Raw genomic sequence first — 20603 nt, forward strand, 5'->3', positions numbered from 1 at the left:
TCTCCTTCCCAAGAAGCTTTGCTAAGCAGCCCCTTCCCTTCTCCAAATCTCTCAGTTTTAAAAGGGATACGTTTTTCCTATGTCACATCATGCTCTCATCATGCTCTTGGCAACCCCTGTTGTGCACAGACCCAAGGGTGTTTCTTTGACATTTTGATGACTGCCACTGTTTCATAATGGCTTGCACTCAACTAGCCTGGCCAGAACTTCAGCCCAGGCTAGTTTGCATAGGCTAAACCCAGGAATTTCCGTGTTTGGCATAGTTCAGGAGACCTGCTGCAGCCTGTATTTTCCCCTCAATGTCCCCAATATTACCTGAATTCCACCATTTTATTAATTTCTAACATTAACTAGCTCTAGACCTGTAACATTATACTAAATTAATTTATTGGAAGTACAGAAGCCAGTTAGACTGAATTCTTCCATGCGGTCCAAGTCTTTGAGGTTGCAAAATAAGATCTCTTCTTCCAGTCCTGAGGAAGGAATACTGACAAGGTGCTTTGGATTGTTGACAGCAGAGGGTTGAGCTCTCCCATGCCCTGATTCCATAACCCGGACAGCTGACTTTTAAAAGCGGGATCGATCCACTGTCTGTTTTTAGCATAGAGCTCATGCAATCCAGTTTCATCAAGGGTTTAACGTGTACCACCTTTTATCAGGCATCTTCTTACATATCCATCTTTTTTGTCTATCACAGGGAATGTTTTCCCAGCATTTTTGGGGAGTAGAGCAATGTGCTTTTAGGATGGCACAGCGTTTGTTATCTAAATCATGCGGCATACCTGCCTTCCAGTAACTGAAAACAAAAGGTAGCACCAGAAATAAGTGAATCAAAAGTAATGAATCCACATTGGATATTTACTTTATTTAGGAATGTTAAGGAAATGTTCAGCTCAGTTCTCTCACACTCCTGTTTTCTGTCTCAGGGTTGCCACCTACTCATAACTGCAATGCATAGATTTATTTTTTTAAAAAAGATTCTGTCCATCAGCAGAAAATATATAAAGGGGGGAGTTTCTTTTTGCCCCTGTGAGTCGTCTCTCACAGTGTACATCCCACGGTACATTATCTGATGCCTTTTCCACACTATATAATTTTATTGTATTTTATTTCTCACAGTTATATTGCAATTAGCGCAGAAGGTATCCCCCTACTAAAGAGCAGGTAATAAATTTTGGAATAAAACAAAGCACCCCCTATTTGATACATGAGAATTGGGTTGCGGATTGGGGGAGGGGCACTCATTTTGTTAAGCCTCATGGAAATTTAACTCTAGAGATGAGTAACGTGCCTCATTAAAGGAAAGCCACAGAACCACAACAAAACCCAATCAATTTTTTCTTTTTTCTTTTTCTTTTAAAAAACCTCATGATAACAAACATTTTAATATATATTGGGTTTTTTTGGGGGGGGGGATAGTTGGAGCAGAAAAATTAAACAAGGCCTGAAAAGCAGATGAGAAAGCAGGTTGGAAAAACTGATGCTTAAAATACTACTCTAGCAATGAAGCTCAGCAGTGGAGAGTCCCCCTCCTGTACCCAGGGGGCTTAGGCATGTGATCTGGCCCTGTAAGCCCAATGCTGCTTTTGCGAGTGGTGCTGGGTTTGCAGGAACGATGCTGTGAACTGTTGAATGGGAAATAAACAAGATGAGCTTGAGCTCTTGGTACAGCAAACTAAATATGACATAATAGGCATCACTGAAACCTGGTGGGATAAGTCCCATGACTGGAATGTAATAATGGAGGGTTACAATCTATTTCAGAGAAACAGACCAGACAAGAAAGGAGGAGTGGCGTTATATGTCAGGGATGTGTATACATGTGAAGAGATCCAAGATTTAGAACCTCAAAGCCAAAGTGAGAGCATTTGGGTCAAAATTAAGGGAGAGAAGAATAACAGGGACCTCATTGTGGGAGTTTACTATAGATCCCCAAGCCAAACGGAGGACATAGATGATGCCTTCCTGGAACAGATGGCCAAGCATGCAAAAGGAAGGGAGATAGTAGTAATGGGGGACTTCAATTACCCGGATATTTGCTGGATGTCAAACTCAGCCAAGAGCATAAGGTCAAACAGATTCCTCACTGGCCTTGCAGACAACTTCATTGTCCAGAAAGTGGGAGAAGCAACAAGAGGAACAGCCATTTTAGATCTGGTCCTAACCAATGTTGATGACCTGGTTAGTGGGGTAGAAGTGGAAGGATCATTAGGCGCGAGTGATCATGCTCTTCTGAAGTTTACTATACAGCGGAAAGGAGCAGCCAAGCATACTAGGACTCAATTTCTTGACTTTAAGAAAGCCGACTTCATAAAACTTAGGGAAGTGCTGGGTGAGAACCCATGGACAGTAATACTAAAAGGAAAGGGAGTTCATGATGGCTGGGAGTTTGTTAAGAGGGAGATAGTAAAAGCACAACTTCAGGCAATACCAATGAGACGGAAACATGGAAGGTGCCTAAAGAAGCCAGGGTGGCTATCTAAAGAACTTTTAACTGAGTTAAGATTTAAAAAGGATGTGTACAAAAAATGGAAAAGGGGGGGAACCACCAAAGAGGAATTCAAACAAATACCCAGCACGTGTAGACACAAAGTCAGAAAAGCTAAAGCACAGAATGAACTCAGGCTTGCTAGAGAGGTTAAAAGCAACAAAAAAGGCTTTTATGGGTATGTTTGTAGCAAAAGGAAGAACAAAGAAACCGTGGGGTCACTCAGAGGAGAAGATGGTGAAATGCAAACAGGGGACACAGAAAGGGCTGAACTCCTCAATGCCTTCTTTGCCTCAGTCTTCTCCGATAAAGAAAACAATGCCCGACCTGAAGAATTTGGAGCAAATGATTCAGCAGAGGAAACACAGCCCAGAATAACTAAGGAGATAGTACAAGAATACTTGGCTAGTTTAGATGTATTCAAGTCTCCAGGGCCAGATGAACTGCATCCAAGAGTATTAAAAGAACTGGCAGATGTGATCTCAGAACCACTGGCAGTCATCTTTGAGAATTCCTGGAGAACAGGCGAAGTCCCGGCAGACTGGAGGAGGGCAAATGTTGTCCCTATTTTCAAAAAGGGGGAAAGAGAGGACCCAAATAATTACCGCCCAGTCAGTCTGACATCAATACCAGGGAAGATTCCGGAGCAGATCATTAAGCAAACAGTCTGTGAGCACCTAGAAAGGAATACTGTGATCACCAATAGTCAGCATGGATTTCTGAAAAATAAGTCATGTCAGACTAACCTGATCTCGTTTTTTGACAGAATTACAAGCCTGGTAGATGAAGGGAACGCAGTGGATGTAGCCTACCTTGATTTCAGCAAGGCATTTGACAAGGTGCCCCATGATATTCTTGTAAAGAAGCTGGTAAAATGCGGACTTGACTATGCTACCACTCAGTGGATTTGTAACTGGCTGACTGACCGAACCCAAAGGGTGCTCATCAATGGTTCCTCTTCATCCTGGAGAAGAGTGACTAGTGGGGTGCCACAGGGTTCTGTCTTGGGCCCCGTCTTATTCAACATCTTTATCAACGACTTGGATGATGGACTCAAGGGCATCCTGATCAAATTTGCAGATGACACCAAACTGGGAGGGGTAGCTAACACCCCAGAGGACAGGATCACACTTCAAAATGACCTTGACAGATTAGAGAACTGGGCCAAAACAAACAAGATGAATTTTAATAGGGAGAAATGTAAAGTATTGCACTTGGGCAAAAAAAAATGAGAGGCACAAATACAAGATGGGTGACACCTGGCTTGAGAGCAGTACATGTGAAAAGGATCTAGGAGTCTTGGTTGACCACAAACTTGACATGAGCCAACAGTGTGACGCGGCAGCTAAAAAAGCCAATGCAATTCTGGGCTGCATCAATAGGAGTATAGCATCTAGATCAAGGGAAGTAATAGTGCCACTGTATTCTGCTCTGGTCAGACCTCACCTGGAGTACTGTGTCCAGTTCTGGGCACCACAGTTCAAGAAGGACACTGACAAACTGGAACGTGTCCAGAGGAGGGCAACCAAAATGGTCCAAGGCCTGGAAACGATGCCTTATGAAGAACGGCTAAGGGAGCTGGGCATGTTTAGCCTGGAGAAGAGGAGGTTAAGGGGTGATATGATAGCCATGTTCAAATATATAAAAGGATGTCATATAGAGGAGGGAGAAAGGTTGTTTTCTGCTGCTCCAGAGAAGCGGACACGGAGCAATGGTTCCAAACTACAAGAAAGAAGATTCCACCTAAACATTAGGAAGAACTTCCTGACAGTAAGAGCTGTTTGACAGTGGAATTTGCTGCCAAGGAGTGTGGTGGAGTCTCCTTCTTTGGAGGTCTTTAAGCAGAGGCTTGACAACCATATGTCAGGAGTGCTCTGATGGTGTTTCCTGCTTGGCAGGGGGTTGGACTCGATGGCCCTTGTGGTCTCTTCCAACTCTATGATTCTATGATTCTATGATTCTATGAATCCTTCTCACAGTGTCCTCCAGGGTGCATGCCTGTTGCCTCCTTCTCGGTTGCCAACAGAAGGACACAACAGGCCACAATGCCCTCCCTGAACAATGCCCTTCAGGAAAGCATCACTGAGCTTGCAGGGCCAGAGCACATCCTGTTGTGTCCTTCTCAACTGCTCTCCAGCTAGAGGGCACTGAGAAGGACGCAACTGCTCATGATGAGGCAGGGTGCCATGATGTGCCGCCCCCCCCCAAAAAAAATGTGTCTGGGGTGACAGTCCCCTCATCCTCCCCACACCCTACACCACTGATGAACCTCATTTGGTGGGGTCAGAAAAAATGGATAGCAGAGCAACAACCAATGATAGGCAGAGCCAACTAATCGTGCTTTTGTTCCCATTCTCCTTTCTGTTGAGCTCTATGGTGGCAACATTGAGTCCAAGTAGGCATGGGGCTGACAGCCACTGCAACCCTCTGGACTGTTTGTAAATAAGGTGGTAATGACAGGTTCCCCATGGCTGGCTTGCTAAAGATGAGGCAACAAAACTATCAAGACTTTTTAAATACTCAAGATCACTGCATGTCAACTTTTGATTAAAATGGACTAGAGATGGTTGTTTGCCTTCTACTAAACTCCTATGGAGCTCAAAAAGAAACATAAAACCACAGCCTGTGTGAATTCCTGATGCAGGTAAAGCAGAACAAGTGTGCTCAGAGATGAATGCCTAACAAAGTTTCTACAGTACAATAAGCAGATAAATTTTGTTTACACTCACGTGGTTCCAACATTAATACCGTTATACCATTGCCATTTCCCATCCTTATAAGGGAGGCCAATCCACGAGTCTTGATGTGCAGTATTGGTTTCTCTTTCTAGAAACTCCTGCAAAGAGCACAATCAGAAGGTCTTTCCTAGGAATGAGGAACCAGAATCCTCTTTCAAATCAATTTCAGATTACATATCTTTCTTAGGAGGAAAACAGTCTCTTCCAGTGGTGAAACAAACGTGAAATGTGCATGGACAGGAGAATGTTTCATCACAGAAACAAGCTTGGTTTCTTTTCCCACCTACATGTACTCATTTGAATGTCTGATGAAAGGAATAATGGGGGGACGGGGACGACTCAAAACAAATGGTATCAATTAGTTAATGAAACCATCAGAGGTGAATTAATTCAGGTTGGGCACCTATGTACTTACAGTGGTACCTCGGGTTACATACGCTTCAGGTTACAGACTCCGCTAACCCAGAAATAGTACCTCGGGTTAAGAACTTTGCTTCAGGATGAGAACAGAAATCATGCTCTGGCCCCATTAGCTAAAGTGGTGCTTCAGGTTAAGAACAGTTTCAGGTTAAGAATGGACCTCTAGAACAAATTAAGTACTTAACCCAAGGTACCACTGTATTAACATTCCTCTCTCTCTCTCTCTCTCTCTCTCTCTCTCTCTCTTTCATTTCTCATACCAGGAGGTGTAAGGAAATTGACATTGTACTATGTCCAGTCTGCAACTCAAAACACATTCTAGCAAAGTGCCCAGCAATCTGATACTTTTAGCTTGGTTCATAAACTCTGCAGTAGGATTTTGATTATTTGAAGTATTGAAGGGAAGATAGCAGTAGAAAAACACAGGCTAAACTTCCCTTCCAAGCCAAGGCCTCACCTGGGTTAGAGGTATTAACATGACAAAAGTTGTTGATGGCCCATCTAAGAGGAATCTTGGGTCTGGGCAGACAGAAGGTGGCCAAGGTAACTGGGTGTGAAGTGACGGGAAAAGAAAGTCTTTAGTAAGGTGTGCTGGGAAGAATAAAGAAGAGAAGAAAGTCTGGAATCCATCTTGGGTAGGCTGCCTGCAGTCTGGCTGGGAGATACCTTTGACTCCAGGGCTGCACGGCTGTGGGATACAAACCCCCTTTGAAATGACTATGCTGTAGGATCTGGACTCCATGCAGACTGAAGGTGTAAATAGGCAAATAAATCATAGTTCTTAAAGCTACGGCAGTCTCTGCTGTGTCTCAGTTCTCTAAAGGAACACAGACCCTGGGTGAGTGCTGGGAACCTACTGAGATCTTGCTGTTGAGGTTTGTGAGAAACCTTTGAAGTGGACAATTAGTGAGTTGGCAAGAAGCCAAGTTAAGCAAGAGTATGTGAGAAAGTTTGCTTGGAGATAGGGAAGCCTAGCAGCAGATGATGCTTGGGTAAAAGTTTTCCCTTATAAGCAGCATGACACAGTAGTTTGGTGTTGGAGTTCAGAGGTTGGCGTGTAGAGTTTGAATTGAGTCTGTGCATATAGTAACTTGTACAAAGCTGTGCTATACTCTTTATATAATAAAAGCAAATACAAATCAAGTTACTGTTCAGCACATTATGTTCCTAAGTTGTCATCCTGGACTACACAGACTAAGCAGCCGGTAGCAGAGAGTTTTGGTTGAGATCCATCAACACTTGCCACCGCTTGGGAGAGTGGGGGTGGCACCCAACTTTTGTAACACTATTTTAAAAAATAAACACCCCCCCCCCCAAATCTCCAGTTTATATAATTTTGCCCCGTGATTTTTTTCTGCTTGTGGAGGAAAGGAGTAGGAAGTAGTTGAGATGCTACAGAAGTTTCATAAGAACCCAAAAGACATAAAACAATCAAATTGTGAAGGAATAGTCTTGGTGTTCATGTATTCCAGTGTTCTGCTCACCTCCTCTTCAAGACTTCCAATAGTAATCAGCATGGATTTTTCATCCTCACAAGCTGTTATTGCTTTGTGCCACGGCTTCGTTCTGTCTTCAAATAAATATAAGACTTCCTTGTACGGCACCCATTGCTGACGAAGCTTTTTGCTAATATCCTCTTTGAAAGAAGCCGGGAATTTGCAGTGAAAAGAGAATGGAGGGAAATAGGGAAATAAGAGAAGCCAAACTGAAGGTATCTCTCTCTCTCTGTTTACAAACACACACACACACACACACACACACACACACACACACACACCCATTACGTACTCCTATTATAAGGGAGAGGTAAAGGGACCCCTGACCATTTGGTCCAGTCGTGACCGACTCTGGGGTTGCGGCTCTCATCTCGCTTTATTGGCCGAGGGAGCCAGCGTACAGCTTCCGGGTCATGTGGCCAGCATGACTAAGCCGCTTCTGGAGAACCAGAGCAGCGCACGGAAACGCCATTTACCTTCCCGCCAGAGTGGTACCTATTTATTTACTTGCACTTTGACGTGCTTTCAAACTGCTAGGTTGGCAGGAGCAGGGACCGAGCAACAGGAGCTCACCCCATCGCGGGGAATCGAACCGCCAACCTTCTGATTGGCAAGTCCTAGGCTCTGTGGTTTAGACCACAGCACCACCCGTGTCCCACTCCTATTATAATCCATCATAATTTATTGAAACGACTGGATAGCCAACCCTCTAAAACGTTTGTCCGTATAATGAAAACATTTAGGCTCGTTTCATGGAGAATGTCTGTGAAGGGATTCCAACAGACTAGCACTGGCCTCTTGATCCAGCAGTTGAGCCACCGTGGTGCTGAGAAATGGAAGGTGGAAGCAGATAACCGTGATTCTCCAGCATCACCGTCTCGAAGAAACTTACCAATTTCATCTTCTATTTCAGTCACATTGATGATCAAGTCAACCAGTTTGTCTGCTAACTTCTGAGTTTCACGAAATATTTCAGCATCTAAAAGGTTTGAATAATTCAAGCCAGTGGGATCTCAAACATCCATCAATGTATATTAAAAGCCACTTTCCAAAAATCCAGTGGACGGTCACATTCTAGCATGAAAAGAAGAAGAAGAAGAAGCAGAACCCAAATATAGGACCCAGAAAGAACAGTCCTGATTTTCAGTGTCTGGCATCATCGAGGGGAAAGAGCAGGCTTAACCCAAATCATGTCCTCATGTGAATAAAATAAAAGCCTAAGCTTGTAGGTTCCATTTCTTATGGGACCTGCAGGTTCACTCCCTAGTTTTTCTTGAGTTTCACAGCAAAACCAATCACAAGTGATTTCATACCAAAACAGACAAGCATATAAAGAGTATGTGTTATGTTTGAGTCTGATTTATCAGATCTAAACTACATCTTTTCAGCAAACGCAAGGTTCTCTGTACTGGCTGAATACTATGAATGAAGGGATAGCATTTCCAGAAAGAAAGTAGTAGATGATAAAAGGGTGTTTAATTTTTCTTCCACCTCCTGCAGTGTATCCAGTTCCATGCATTTCCCCCCTCCCTGCTGAGAATAAGTTCTTATGGGAGAAGCAGCCTCATATAACCAACATGAAGTATAATTAATGCATGAAGGGGTTAACACCATAGAATAAGCTGCCCTGCCAGGCTTAGCTAGGTCACTTTCCCTCACCTTGGAATGAGGCTAATCAAGGCCTTTGTTTACATTCAGTCTACCCAAGAAGCTCAGCATGTGAAGAGTTTTTGAGCTGGTTGTTGCCGCCCAGACCGCAGGGCTCTTACAAGTCATTCTTGTGTTCTTATACCAATAATTTAGGAACTTCCACTACTGTAACTTAAGCCAAGTTTACTGCCTGTGTTTTCTGGCTGATGTATGGAAAAGCACATGAACCCAGAGTTGAAGCAACCTGCTCCGGTACTGGGAGAAGCGCTCGTCCTGGGGTGTGTGGCGTGTATCCCTAGGGTCATGGCGCACGTCCCAGGGGGCATGGCACGCCACCCGCGGAGGTGTAGCGTGCATCCTTGGGGGTGGCCGGCGCGTCATGGGGATTGCCGCCAATCGGGGGTCAGCATTTTGTCACCCCCTTTTGGAATGGCACCCAGGGCGAGCCGCCTCCCCCCCAACCTCGGAATGCCTCTGCATGAACCTGACCTTTGAGGAGTTTGTAAGTAAATCAATTTTTAACTTACCAAATGTTGGGTCTTTTTCTATGCTAGGAGAAGACATGAAGTTTGGAAGGGCATATTTTAAAAGCCTCAGAGCCTATCTTTCCATGCTTTACTCTGCTGCATATTTTGTGGTTTTAAATCTCCGCTGGGGTTCTCTCACCAGTGTCGTTGCCCCAAACCTGGATCTTTGCATCCAGGGAATTCTCCTTTTTAAACCTTCTTTTCCTTGTCACAAACAGTTTTGCTGTGGGGTGATATCCCTGGGTTGGGCAGGGGGGAGGCGTGGTCTTGAATGCACAGACTGAAACCCATTGCTTACCATTCTTGCCTTTGAGAGAGGGTTCCCTTTTTATCATAAAATCCTTAATGTTCTTAAATGCTTTTACTACAGCAGATGACTTTCCTGATCCCTGAATATCTAGAAATGAGTTAAGAATAAAAGAAATTGTATTCTAACACACTTGTCTGGGCATGGCTGAACCCCCACTCTGGAATTTCTGAGACTGGTTTTGAATCAAGGCTCCCCATGCCTTAGCTATGGAACCTGCTTTCCTTGTAGGGAAGTCATATTTTCTGGCATGAAATCTATGCTTTTGTATACTGCATGAACTGCTTTCCCCAACCCTGCCTACTAAATCCATTGTGTCCTACTTAGAATGCGGTTCTGCAAGCATCATGGGCACATTGGGTAATGACATAATAACTGACGAGGGATGTGATGTACCTGCATTTTTAGGAGACACTGCCAGCACAGGCAAGGCCACTTTATCCCCTCCATACATAGTGGGGTGTGGGGGTGTGTGTGTAAAATGGGATCTGACCAGTGGACTAGATTCTTATTTCCCACACACCCACTGTGGGCCAACTTTGATAGGTGGATGGGATCACTCACCTGTCACTCACCTTACATCATTATGACATCAGGTGGCAACATCTAAAGGGCTTGTTCTTAGCATCAGTCAACTGATTGGTGTTTAGAGCAAATACAGTGGTGCCTCGCAAGACGAAAAGAATCCGTTCCGCGAGTCTCTTCGTCTTGCGGTTTTTTCATCTTGCGAAGCAAGCCCATTGACGGCTTAGCAGATTAGCGCTATTAGCGGTTTAGCGGCTTTTTGCGGCTTTTTGCGGCTTATCAGCTTAGCGGATAAGCGGCTTAGCGGCTTAGAAAAAGGGGGGGGGGGGGAAGGAACAAAAACCCGCAGGAACTCGCAAGACATTTTCATCTTGCGAATCAAGCCCATAGGAAATTCGTTTTGCGAAGCACCTCCAAAACGGAAAACCCTTTTGTCTAGCGGGTTTTTTGTCTTGCGAGGCATTCGTCTTGCGGGGCACCACTGTACATTTGATTGTGTTTTGTTAACACCAATCAGCTGATAAGATGTGGATTCCCATGGGGCATGCAAATAGACATGTTTCCTCTGTAGACTGGTAGAGGAAAGAGGTCTGATGGTGAGTTTATTAGTACTCACAACCCACCTTCTAAAGCATGGGTTGGCAAACTAAGGCCCATGGCCCGGATTAGGCCCAATTGCCCTCTGGATCCGGCCCACGGACAGTCCTGGAATTGCCGCTTGGATCAACGTGATCGTTCACGCTGCGCCATTTTTTTGCAAAAAAAATTGGGCACCATTTCCCCCCCCACACACTGTGGCGGCGCCTCCTCCTGGCTTCTCCCCGCCCTGCGGAGGAAGGGAGCTGAGCTTTGTCTGGTGCCAGCTAATCCGAAGGTTCACCACCCGTGTGCTGAGGCTTGGCCCAGACTCACCACCCACCCCCTCATGCCTCTGTCCATGGCCACGCTATGGGCATCATGATGGGTGCATCGCGGGGCTTTGGCTGGAGCTTGCCGCACCTGCTGGCCCCACGCCTAGCGCCCAGGAAAGCTGGCCTGGAATGGAGAGCCGACACTATTGCCGCTGGCTCCCAACCGCAGGCAGAGCGGCGGAGTAGGTAGGAAAGCAGGGGGAGGGGAGGGGCTGGGGGATAGAGGTGGGGAGAGAGAAGCCCCCCTCCACTGCGTGGGTGTGCATGTGTGCGTGCACAGTCTGGCCCGCCACAAGGTCTGAGGGACGGTGAACCGGCCCCCTCCTAAAAAAGATTGCTGAGATTTGTTCTAAAGGCTGTGTTTTCAAAGAGGCTCAGCTGATTTGCTCTGCCAATGAGCCTTTCTCACCAAGGAAGAATTCACAGCACACTTTAAGTTCCCAGCATTGCTAGGTAGCCATGTCTTTTCCTGCGCAATTGAGTGATTGGATGAATATTCTTGTAGGCTGCTTTCCCACAAATGAGCTGTGCCCACAGCAGGTGCCGGGTAGGTCAGCGTTGTTTCAGGGAAATGGCTTAGCTGAGGCGCACTCTGTTTGAAAGTCTACATCACACTGAAAGTCAAACCAGCCCAGAGGATTTAATGGGTTTTCTTTGCTACTTACACAAAATAGTCATGCCGAGTGCAGCAAAAAATAGGATCAGGCACAGCGTTACTGCAGTAAATATACCAATAGAAGATGGAAACAAGTCTCGTATATTATGCAAAAAAGCAGCTAGCTTTCCTTGAAGGACAAAAAGAAAGAAAACTCTGCATTAACTATCATGAGCCAACATCCTACTATTATCCCAGTAAGGGGGGCTGGGGTAGAGTTGTTTTTACAATACTGGCTTATACACACAGAGATATTTGCATATATACAAGCAATGTGTTTAAAAGCATAACCCGCATTGAATAAATCTATAAATCATTAGCGGTGTTTGCAAAACATATAATAGGGCTGCCATAAGTCCAGAATGTCCTGAACATATTTGGGATTTGTCCGTCGAAAACCTGGGCGTATGGCAGCCCATATCAGAAATGGTTTTTTTTTTGGTGAATTTCCTAAAACTTTGGCAAAAATAAAAATAAAAATGATGACAGCCCTGACATATAAGATATTTATCCTAAAGAATCTATACTTGTCAAGAGCCATTGTTTTCTGGTTTCACCCCTCACAAGGTCCTCATGATGAGTAAGCCATGGACAGTTTTCTGATTTTTTCTCTCCTGTCAACTGCCAGGGCCAGTGAATGATGGAATCTCTCTTACCTGCCATTGAGATTCCCTGTTTAAATGGTTAGATATGCTGTTGAAATGCTTCTGGGAGATGATATATAATGAGATGAAAAAAATGTTGAAATATACATTCATAAAGAAACCAGAAGCATTTTTACTGGGCATTGTGGAGAGTGATATAAATAGAAAGGAATGTAAGCTCTTTTTATATGCAATAACAGCAGCAATAATATTACTGGCCCAAAAATGGAAGCAAGAAGCATCACCGAAGATTGAAGAATGGAGAATGAAGTTAATGGACTATGCAGAACTAGATAAACTAACAGGAAGGATTCGAAACCGGCAGGACCATAAATTCACGGAAGACTGGAGTAAATTTAAGGACTACTTGAAAAGTATTTGTGAAGGTCAGACAACGTTTGTTGGTTTGCAAGAAGTTTTGTGAGGAGTATTATTGGAAGTATTGCAAAAATGGAGAAGGGGAAGGATGATTTGTTAAGAGATGTAAAGGCAATATAAAGTTAAGAAATGCATAAAAAGTGGTTAAAATAGTGGATCATCAGAGGTGCTGATGGAAGTCTAAAAGGATTGTATAAGTGATAAGTTTTGTGGTACATTTTATAATTTATATGTTTATATATATATATATATATATATATATATATGGTTAGATATGCTGAATCTTGTGAAGCCTTTTCCACGTATGTTAGCACAGTGTGGATCAGGAGAGAACACAGGAAGAAACTTGAAACTTCTCACCATCACTGTCATAGCCAGAAGCTGATGACTGACTCAAACCCTCAACCTCTGCTGTTTGTTGAGCTAAGTGAACCTGCTTGGCAGGCAAAGCATTGCAGGCTTTTCTCCAGCCCTCCCCACAACGACTGGTCACAGATGCCTCCTGTTACTGTTCCTCCTCTATGCTATGAACAACTTCTCTGTTCTGCATACATACCCTTTGCAGGGACCTGTTTTCTTCTTCTTTTTAGTCTTGTTCGGGATGCCACACTGGATCTGGATGACACATTCGATCTGGAAGCCACATTGGATCTGGATGACACATTAGATCTGGAAGCCGCATTCGATCTGGAAGCCACACTGGTTCTTGAAGCTGCATTGTGGTGTTGGGTCACATAATATGTAATTTATTTGAACATCAGCTAAAACTTGCAACAACGGCACAGAAAAGCCATTGTGTGCTAGCAGCTAAATCCCAGTAGGGTAAATTCTTGAAAAACTTGTAGCTCAGGAGTGATGATCCTGCAGAAATTCAATTTTCAGCTCAGCTCTAGCAGGGGGGGCTTTAGGGACACAGTAAACTGCAGCCATAAACCTAGAATAAATCCTATACTTGGAGAGAGGTTAAAAAACCAAAACAATCTAGCCTAGCCCCGCAGATTACAGTCCTAATTAGTGGGAAAAGCAGCTCATGATGGGAAAAATGTACCCTTCATTCTCTGCTCAGCCTCAATGCAGGCTTCAATTTCAGGTTCAAAAGTACTACATATAAGCTAGGAGTTACTAATTTCAGTATTCATTTCAGTTTAAAGCAAGCTCAACTCAAACTAGTTCAGGCAATGAAAATCCCCTCAGGTCCAAATTATAACCCCACCATGTTTACAGCAATAAATGAGACTGGTCATTTATTGTAGTAACACAAGGGGTGGAATGAACGAATTGCGGTTCCCATATTTAGGAAGGTGACAAGACTGACCCAGCAAATTATAGACCAATTTCCCCATTGTTACTAGCGAGCAAACTGTATTTACGGTACCTATTGTCAAGAAAGAAGCATTGAATTAAAGGAGGCAAATATATTGCCCCAGGAGTAAATAGAATTTCAAGAAGGAAATTCAGTAGTTGATCATTCTTTTTTAATAACTCAGTTGATTCCCCAGTATGGCAGAGTAAAGAAATGCTCCTTGTATTCTGCATTTGGTTATTCGAAGACTGCTTTTGGTCTGGTTAGTAGGGTAAATTTGTGGGATGAATTGTCTCAAGCAAGTATTGATGTCAGATTATGGTATCGTACATAAAAAGATTTGAGTAGAACATTCTGGAGAATAGGGCAGCATAGCATATACAGTTAAATTATTAAATTATAGCAGCATTAGAGAAGGATGACAATTGGAAACCAAATTTGTGGAAAGATGGAGTTTATTCGTTATGCATGGAAATAAACTACTGTATACAGTAATACCTTGGTTCTTGGACTTAATCCGTTCTGGAGGTCCGTTCGACCCCCGAAACCATTCGAAAATCAAGGTGCGGCTTCCGTTTAGCTGCAGGAGCTTCCTGCACTCAAGCACAAGTCATATCAGACGTTCGGTTTCCGAAAAATGTTCGCAAACTGGAACATCCAGGTTTGCGGCGCTCGGGAGTCGATTTTCTTGGCAACTAAGCCATTCGAGAACCAGGGTATTACTGTATTCTGGAAAGTGGTTTGTCTGTTTGTTCATTTTTTTAACATCCTCTTGAGACATCAGCCGTCCAGAGCGGCTGGCTGGGGCAACTCAGTCAGATGGGCAGGGTACAAATAATTAAATTAGCATCATCACAGCCACCAAACTCAGCATGAGGGTTGCTGAGGTGGTGGCACATTTTGTTGACGTTTGGATGCCAGGCACCATCTTGAAATATTGTTGACACACTTGGCACAAGAGTTCCTAAGGTGGGGGCAGTGGTCTTCATCACCATTTAGATACCAGGCACTATTTTGAATCAAGAGTGCAGATTGAAACATAACTTTGGCCTGACCTCCTCACCCAATTTTCCGCATGATGGAAACCTGTCTTTCTGAATTGCACTGAAGAGGAAATATCAGAAACAACTTACGTTCTGCGAATGTCAAGCCTCCCGCCATTTTAACTGCTCATTTGAATTGTGTCATCATTATGTCATCCTGTGTTCAGAACCATATAATGAAGCAGACAGTTAGCACAATTTTCAGCAAATAATTTAGTAGTCAAAAACCAATCAAAATAGCAGGCTGCAGAAACTTACCTTCTTTTGTTGACAGGACCATCTTCTCTCATTTTGAGTGATGCTTCATCCTGGAGTCCTTCTATATAACCATGAAATGAAGTGGACAATTAAAATAATATCTCAAGACCTACCTATTTCAGTTATTAATTTATAAGATCTCTTATCTGTCCTTTACCCACATGGTTCCGGGGCAGGTTACAACAACAGAATATATAAAATTATAAATTGCAGATAAAACTATTCAAATATAAAATAGATAAAACCATTCAGACCAATACAGAACAAAAGAGGTGGGTCTCACAAGACACATCACTTGTCAAAGGGCAGGTAATGAAGTGTGCCAGGAGAGGCTGTTGCAGCAGCTGTCTTCTCATTCTGTCAATTCGATGGTCAACTGCAGATGTGAGTCAGATAGACCCAAAGAGGCTGAGCAAAATGGCTGCACTGGAGCAGATATGCCTGAACAGCCAAAGAACAAAAGCACAGTGGGCAGCTGCAAGCAGGGAGGGATCAATGGTGAAGAAGAAGTAAGAACTAAAGAGCTAGGCTATTGGCAAGTCTTGCCACAGTGGATTAGGATACAGTTATGGGAGGAAAGAGAAGGGACGCGGGTGGCGCTGTGGGTTAAACCACAGAAATTAGGACTTGCCGATCAGAAGGTCGGTGGTTCGAATCCCCGCGACAGGGTGAGCTCCCGTTGCTTGGTCCCTGCTGCCCACCTAGCAGTTCGAAAGCACGTCAAAGTGCAAGTAGATAAATAGGTACCGCTCCGGCGGGAAGGTAAACGGCATTTCCGTGCGCTGCTCTGGTTCGCCAGAAGTGGCTTAGTCATGCTGGCTACATGACTCGGAAGCTGGACGCCGGCTCCCTCAGCCAGTAAAGGGAGATGAGCACCGCAACCCTAGAGTCGGCCACGACTGGACCTAATGGTCAGGGGTCCATTTACCTTTACCTATGGGAGGAAAGGAAAAGGCAGAAATTCTGGGGCTGGCTGATCAAATGATGAGTCAGGGAAGGAAAGCATTTGCAGAAGGACGAGAGAGAATGTTTCACACCAGATGATGCAGGGATTGATGGGGAAGCAAAATGGTTTAAATACACAGAAGGGCTCTGCGGAGAAGGGCTCCAGACTCAGCTGAGTGGAGAGCTCACCAGGAATCAATTTGCAGTTGGGGTGGGTGGGTCAAAGCTACAGAATGAAGATGTTAGGTGTGTGGAGAGGGAATTGAGCAGAAGGGGTGGTGTCTGTGGCACCACCAGAAATCCAAGTGTGTCTTCAGGGCTTAAGAAGCTTGGTGACCTCTAACCTTGAAGGAAGGCAGAGAGTGGATAATAAAGGGAGTTTCACAGAGGGTGCTGGAATAAGTTGCTTCCTCTCACTGTAGACCTTATCAAGCATAAATCAATCTACCTCTGCCTTTCTGAAGAATGATAAGGAGTGGCAGCAGCCAAAGGAGGACACTGAGAGGCCTCACCACCTCCTCCACTTCTCCCTCTGTCTGCAGGTTGAACAATGTCGGTTGTGCTTCCCAATGCCTGAGGGCAATTCTTCTGTCTCCTTGCCCTGTAAAGCCAGGAACTTGGGCTTAAAAGCATCAGGCCAGATATAATTAAGCAGACTCTTTCGTTGCTTCTCCTGTGTGACTTATTTGGCCTGTGCTACTTACTGTAAGGGACGCGGGTGGTGCTGTGGGTTAAACCACAGAGTCTAGGACTTGCCGATCAGAAGGTCGGCAGTTCGAATCCCCGCAACGGGGTGAGCTCCTGTTGTTTGGTCCCTGCTCCTGCCAACCTAGCAGTTCAAAAGCACATCAAAGTGCAAGTAGTTAAATAGGTACTGCTCCGGCGGGAAGGTAAACGGTGTTTCCGTGCACTGCTCTGGTTCGCCAGAAGTGGCTCAGTCATGCTGGCTACATGACCTGGAAGCTGTATGCCGGCTCCCTCGGCCAATAAAGCGAGATGAGCACCGCAACCCCAGAGTCGGCCACGACTGGACCTAATGGTCAGGGGTCCCTTTACCTTTACCTTTACTTACTGTAAATAAGGGCTTGTATCCAGCCAACTTTTACTCGGAGCAGATCCAGTGGAACTAATGATCACAACAAACTTAAGCCCATTAACCTTAGTGGGACTACTCTCAGCAAATGTTAGTGGACTACAAGTTTTTTATACTGGGCATATCTTTTAAAGTGGCCTTGATAGAAAGCAGAGGGCAGCCCTGGCACAGAAGCTCTTGAACCTCATCTGATACTTTCAATTCAAGAACAGTCATAAAGGATCCGGCCAAAATTAAGCGCCAATACATTTGAGTAATGTTCCCCACCCAGCAGTGCCCTGTCTAGATACCGTGGTGCCTCAGTCAGTTTTTCTTCTCTCTGCCTCTGTTTGTTCCTGCAGTTGTTCCTTCCTTCAGTAGCTCAACCACCTACCCCTTTGATGCAGAACATTCCAGAACTCTTCCCATTCAGGTTCTACTGTTGCCTGATTGGCTGACTGCCATGCCAAATCAGCATTCAACATAGTGCATAAGCTCAGGAAAACATTTCACAGCATTTTTTAATGGACTCATTCATTATGTAGATATAGATATACCGGATTTAGAGAGCAGTAGCTGTGTGAGGCAGACACAACAGTAAGGAGGACTGAATAGCACCTGCAGTCCCAGATATCTCACTTCCTGCACCAGGCAGAGCAGGGGCAATTGCCAAGCAATGGCATTTGCAGTTAGTGAGATGAGACTGTGAAGGAACTGTCAGGCGAGCACAGGTCATCCACAGGGCAGGAAAGAACACGAGGCAAGAAATTCAATCAGCTTTTATTCACAGAAAGTAACATCATAGCAGAGTTCTTCTGGCTCGTCTTAATCCAGCTGGAGATGTTGCTGAAACTGACCACTGACCCCGCTGTGATGGTATGGGACTCGGGCTCAGACTTGGAACCAGAGGAGTCTCAGTCTGCACTGGATCCTTTGCCTCAGGCATCATCTGAACCAAGTCTGGGGCCTGATCCTGAAGAGTCCCAGTCTGCACAGGTTCCCCTGCAACAAGCACCAGCTAGGCCGAGTCCGGGGCCTGAGCCTGCCCTGGCTCCAGATGCAGGGATGACCTCGTTGCCTCCAGCTGGGCCGTCACTTACAGCTGCTCCACTACCTGTTGGGTCAGGGGAGGCTGAGGCGGCCCCTGGGTCTAGTAACCCACCGATGTCTCCTGAGCTGCAGAGACTGAGGTCTGAGAGAAGGAGAGACCTGAGTACTCACAGGAGGAGTGCTCGCCTTCGGGCAAAACAAGGAGGTGAGTCGCCGGGGGATCAGGACCGGCTGCTACCTTGAGAAAGATAAAAGGCTGTCGGACCCCAACCCAGGTTGTGGGAGCAACATTGCTGTATGCCAGACCCTGCCTGAGATCCTGTACCTGTCCTTGCCTGGTTTCCTGCCTCGTGTCCTCCCTTGGCCCTGACTCCCAGCAAAACCTTTGGATTCTGGTCCGGTCCTGGACTGCATTTCACGGGTTACCCCGAGGCACAGCACACCCACCTTTTCACTGTAGCCTCTCACTCTGGATCCCTCCCTTAGACAAAGGCTGTGTTGAGAGGGTGGGCTCCTCCTCTGGGCCTATCTGGCCCATTGCTCAGCAGTGTGCAGACTCTCCTTGAGTGGGGTGTCAGAAAGGGAGGAGAACCAGTAGGACTGGGACTATCCCACTGCTGGGTAGCAAAGGCAACCTCCTTTTCCTTTCTGTCTGAATCAGTGCTCACACTGCGACTCTCAGCCTCTAGCCCTGTCCTGGAAGGGCCTCCTTCTCCTGACACCCCTGCACCCCCAAAAAATCACTCAACCCCCCTGCTCCTAGCACCTCCCAGACTGCTCCTCAATGTTCCACCACCATGATCTGGGGTCAAAGTCTTCTTCTTCCTTGGGCACTCACTGCCCACCAGTCTTCTTCATTCAACCAGTCCCTGACAGACTGCCTTGAGGAAAGGATAATCTCCAGCATTATTCTACTTCCAGCAGTGATGGGTAAGAAATGTCAACAGGCAAGTTGATCCCAAAGTGGTCACCCACTGGACCAGCGTCAAGGATCAGGCAACTGTTGAGAGCTCCCTCACCCAGTGAAGGCAGGCACTGGGTACTTCTTGTCTTCACTGTTGAAACCTGCATGCTTGTTCACCTGCCTCTCACTCTGGCTCAGACAACAGAGCTGTTGAGAAGGAAGAGCAATATTTGCCACTGCCAGCTTGCCCTTTGGATCTCTGCATGGCAAGCAGGCGGGTGGTAGCGATGAGGAAGCATAAGAGCAGGGGTTGGTGCTAATGGGAGTCGGGAGGTAGACTCAGTGTGGGAGGGAGCAGAGGGTCCATGGAAAGTGCCTGGCTCAGGACTCCTCCAAAACATGGCACTGATAGTGGTCACCCCTTTGGGGCTTAAGAGCATAGGAAGAGCCCTGCTGGATGAGACCAAAGACCCATCTGGTCCAGCATCCTGTGCCCACAATGGCTAACCAGATGCTTATTAGCAGCCCAGAAGCAGACTCTGAATGTGACACCACTCTCCCCACCTGTGATTCCCAGCAATGACTGTTCAGAGGTATACTGCCTTCAGCTGCCTTCAGCATACCAAAGACATGGCTACTATTCTGCCTGGCTGCTCTGTCATAAGGGGAAATAGAAATCAAATGCAAGACATTTTCTGAACTCTTCCTGGCAGGGTGGAAGGGAGGCAAAAAAACGCCTGTAATAATGACCCTGTTGAAGATTCATTCCCCGTGATTGCAGTCATGGGATTTTTGTCTTTCACAGGATGGTGTATGTTTTGACTCCACAGAGTGGGGAGTGACGGAGACGGGATGTTTGGGTTCCTGTGTTCCGTGAAGTGGGACTATTATCCTTTGTTCTTTTTTCTCTTTGCTGTCTGATGCTAGAGAGAGAGGGAGCCATGTTGCAGTGCCCTGTGTGTGTTTATATGTAAATAAAGTAGATTAGCCAAAATGCTATGTTGCTGAGGTCTGTTACGCAAGCTGCGAAGACTCTGTGGATCCCTAAGTGTGTCGATGTCTGTTGGCATCGGTTGCTGTGATGTTCAGACTGAAGAAAGCTTTGAAGCTCCCGAATGATCAACCAGGAGGGAGAGAACATGCCAGTCGGGCAGGTGTCTCTGCCAGGGTCCTACTAGAGTGTAGGATGAGCTCCTGACACCCAACCCAGAAAACGACCAATGTAAACAGCAAATTGTCTTATGTCAGAGGTGGGAAAACCTTTTGGCCCCAAAGAACAGGTCCTTATC

At 45.5% G+C, this 20603-nt stretch overlaps 2 protein-coding genes across 6 annotated transcripts in view; both read right to left on the reverse strand.

Annotated features, from left to right (window-relative positions):
- The window catches only part of LOC307224326 (uncharacterized protein), a 91133-nt gene extending 73381 nt beyond the window's left edge, over nt 1–17752 (reverse strand). Inside the window, exons 1-2 of one of the 3 annotated variants that reach the window (XM_079991138.1) lie at nt 17649–17752; nt 15344–15404 (exon numbers count right to left, since the gene is read on the reverse strand). The gene's annotated coding sequence lies outside the window, so the exon portion shown is untranslated. Of the gene's footprint in view, nt 1–15343; nt 15405–17360; nt 17513–17648 lie in introns of those variants that run through there. The other 2 variants (XM_079991140.1, XM_079991139.1) reach the window with 2 other exon arrangements.
- Nucleotides 366–15244, reverse strand: LOC307224333 (C-type lectin domain family 4 member M-like). Of its 3 annotated transcripts, XM_079991154.1 has the most exons (8): nt 15176–15244; nt 13296–13451; nt 11728–11847; nt 9618–9716; nt 8035–8121; nt 7131–7282; nt 5218–5324; nt 366–796 (listed from the first exon to the last, which is right to left on the reverse strand). In XM_079991154.1, exons 1-8 carry the CDS (start codon nt 15201–15203, stop codon nt 628–630), a joined length of 918 nt encoding a protein of 305 aa, XP_079847280.1. In that variant the 5' UTR covers nt 15204–15244; the 3' UTR covers nt 366–627. The 3 variants fall into 3 exon arrangements, with proteins under 3 accessions (XP_079847280.1, XP_079847281.1, XP_079847282.1); XM_079991155.1 differs by lacking the exon at nt 9618–9716; XM_079991156.1 differs by lacking the exons at nt 9618–9716; nt 11728–11847.
- Nucleotides 17753–20603: the final 2851 nt, after the last annotated feature.

The sequence above is a fragment of the Podarcis cretensis genome (assembly GCF_951804945.1).
Source record: "Podarcis cretensis genome assembly, chromosome: 9".
NCBI classification, from domain to species: domain Eukaryota; kingdom Metazoa; phylum Chordata; class Lepidosauria; order Squamata; family Lacertidae; genus Podarcis; species Podarcis cretensis.

Excerpts from the sequence above, each read along its gene's own strand:
- LOC307224333 (XM_079991154.1), bottom strand. The coding sequence starts at position 15,203 with ATGGCGGGAGGCTTGACATTCGCAGAAC. Across the intron at positions 11,848-13,295 it reads AAAACAGGTCCCTGCAAAGG|GAAAGCTAGCTGCTTTTTTG; the intron begins GTATGTATGCAG and ends TTGTCCTTCAAG. Across the intron at positions 7,283-8,034 it reads TGAAATAGAAGATGAAATTG|AGGATATTAGCAAAAAGCTT; the intron begins GTAAGTTTCTTC and ends CTTCTTTCAAAG.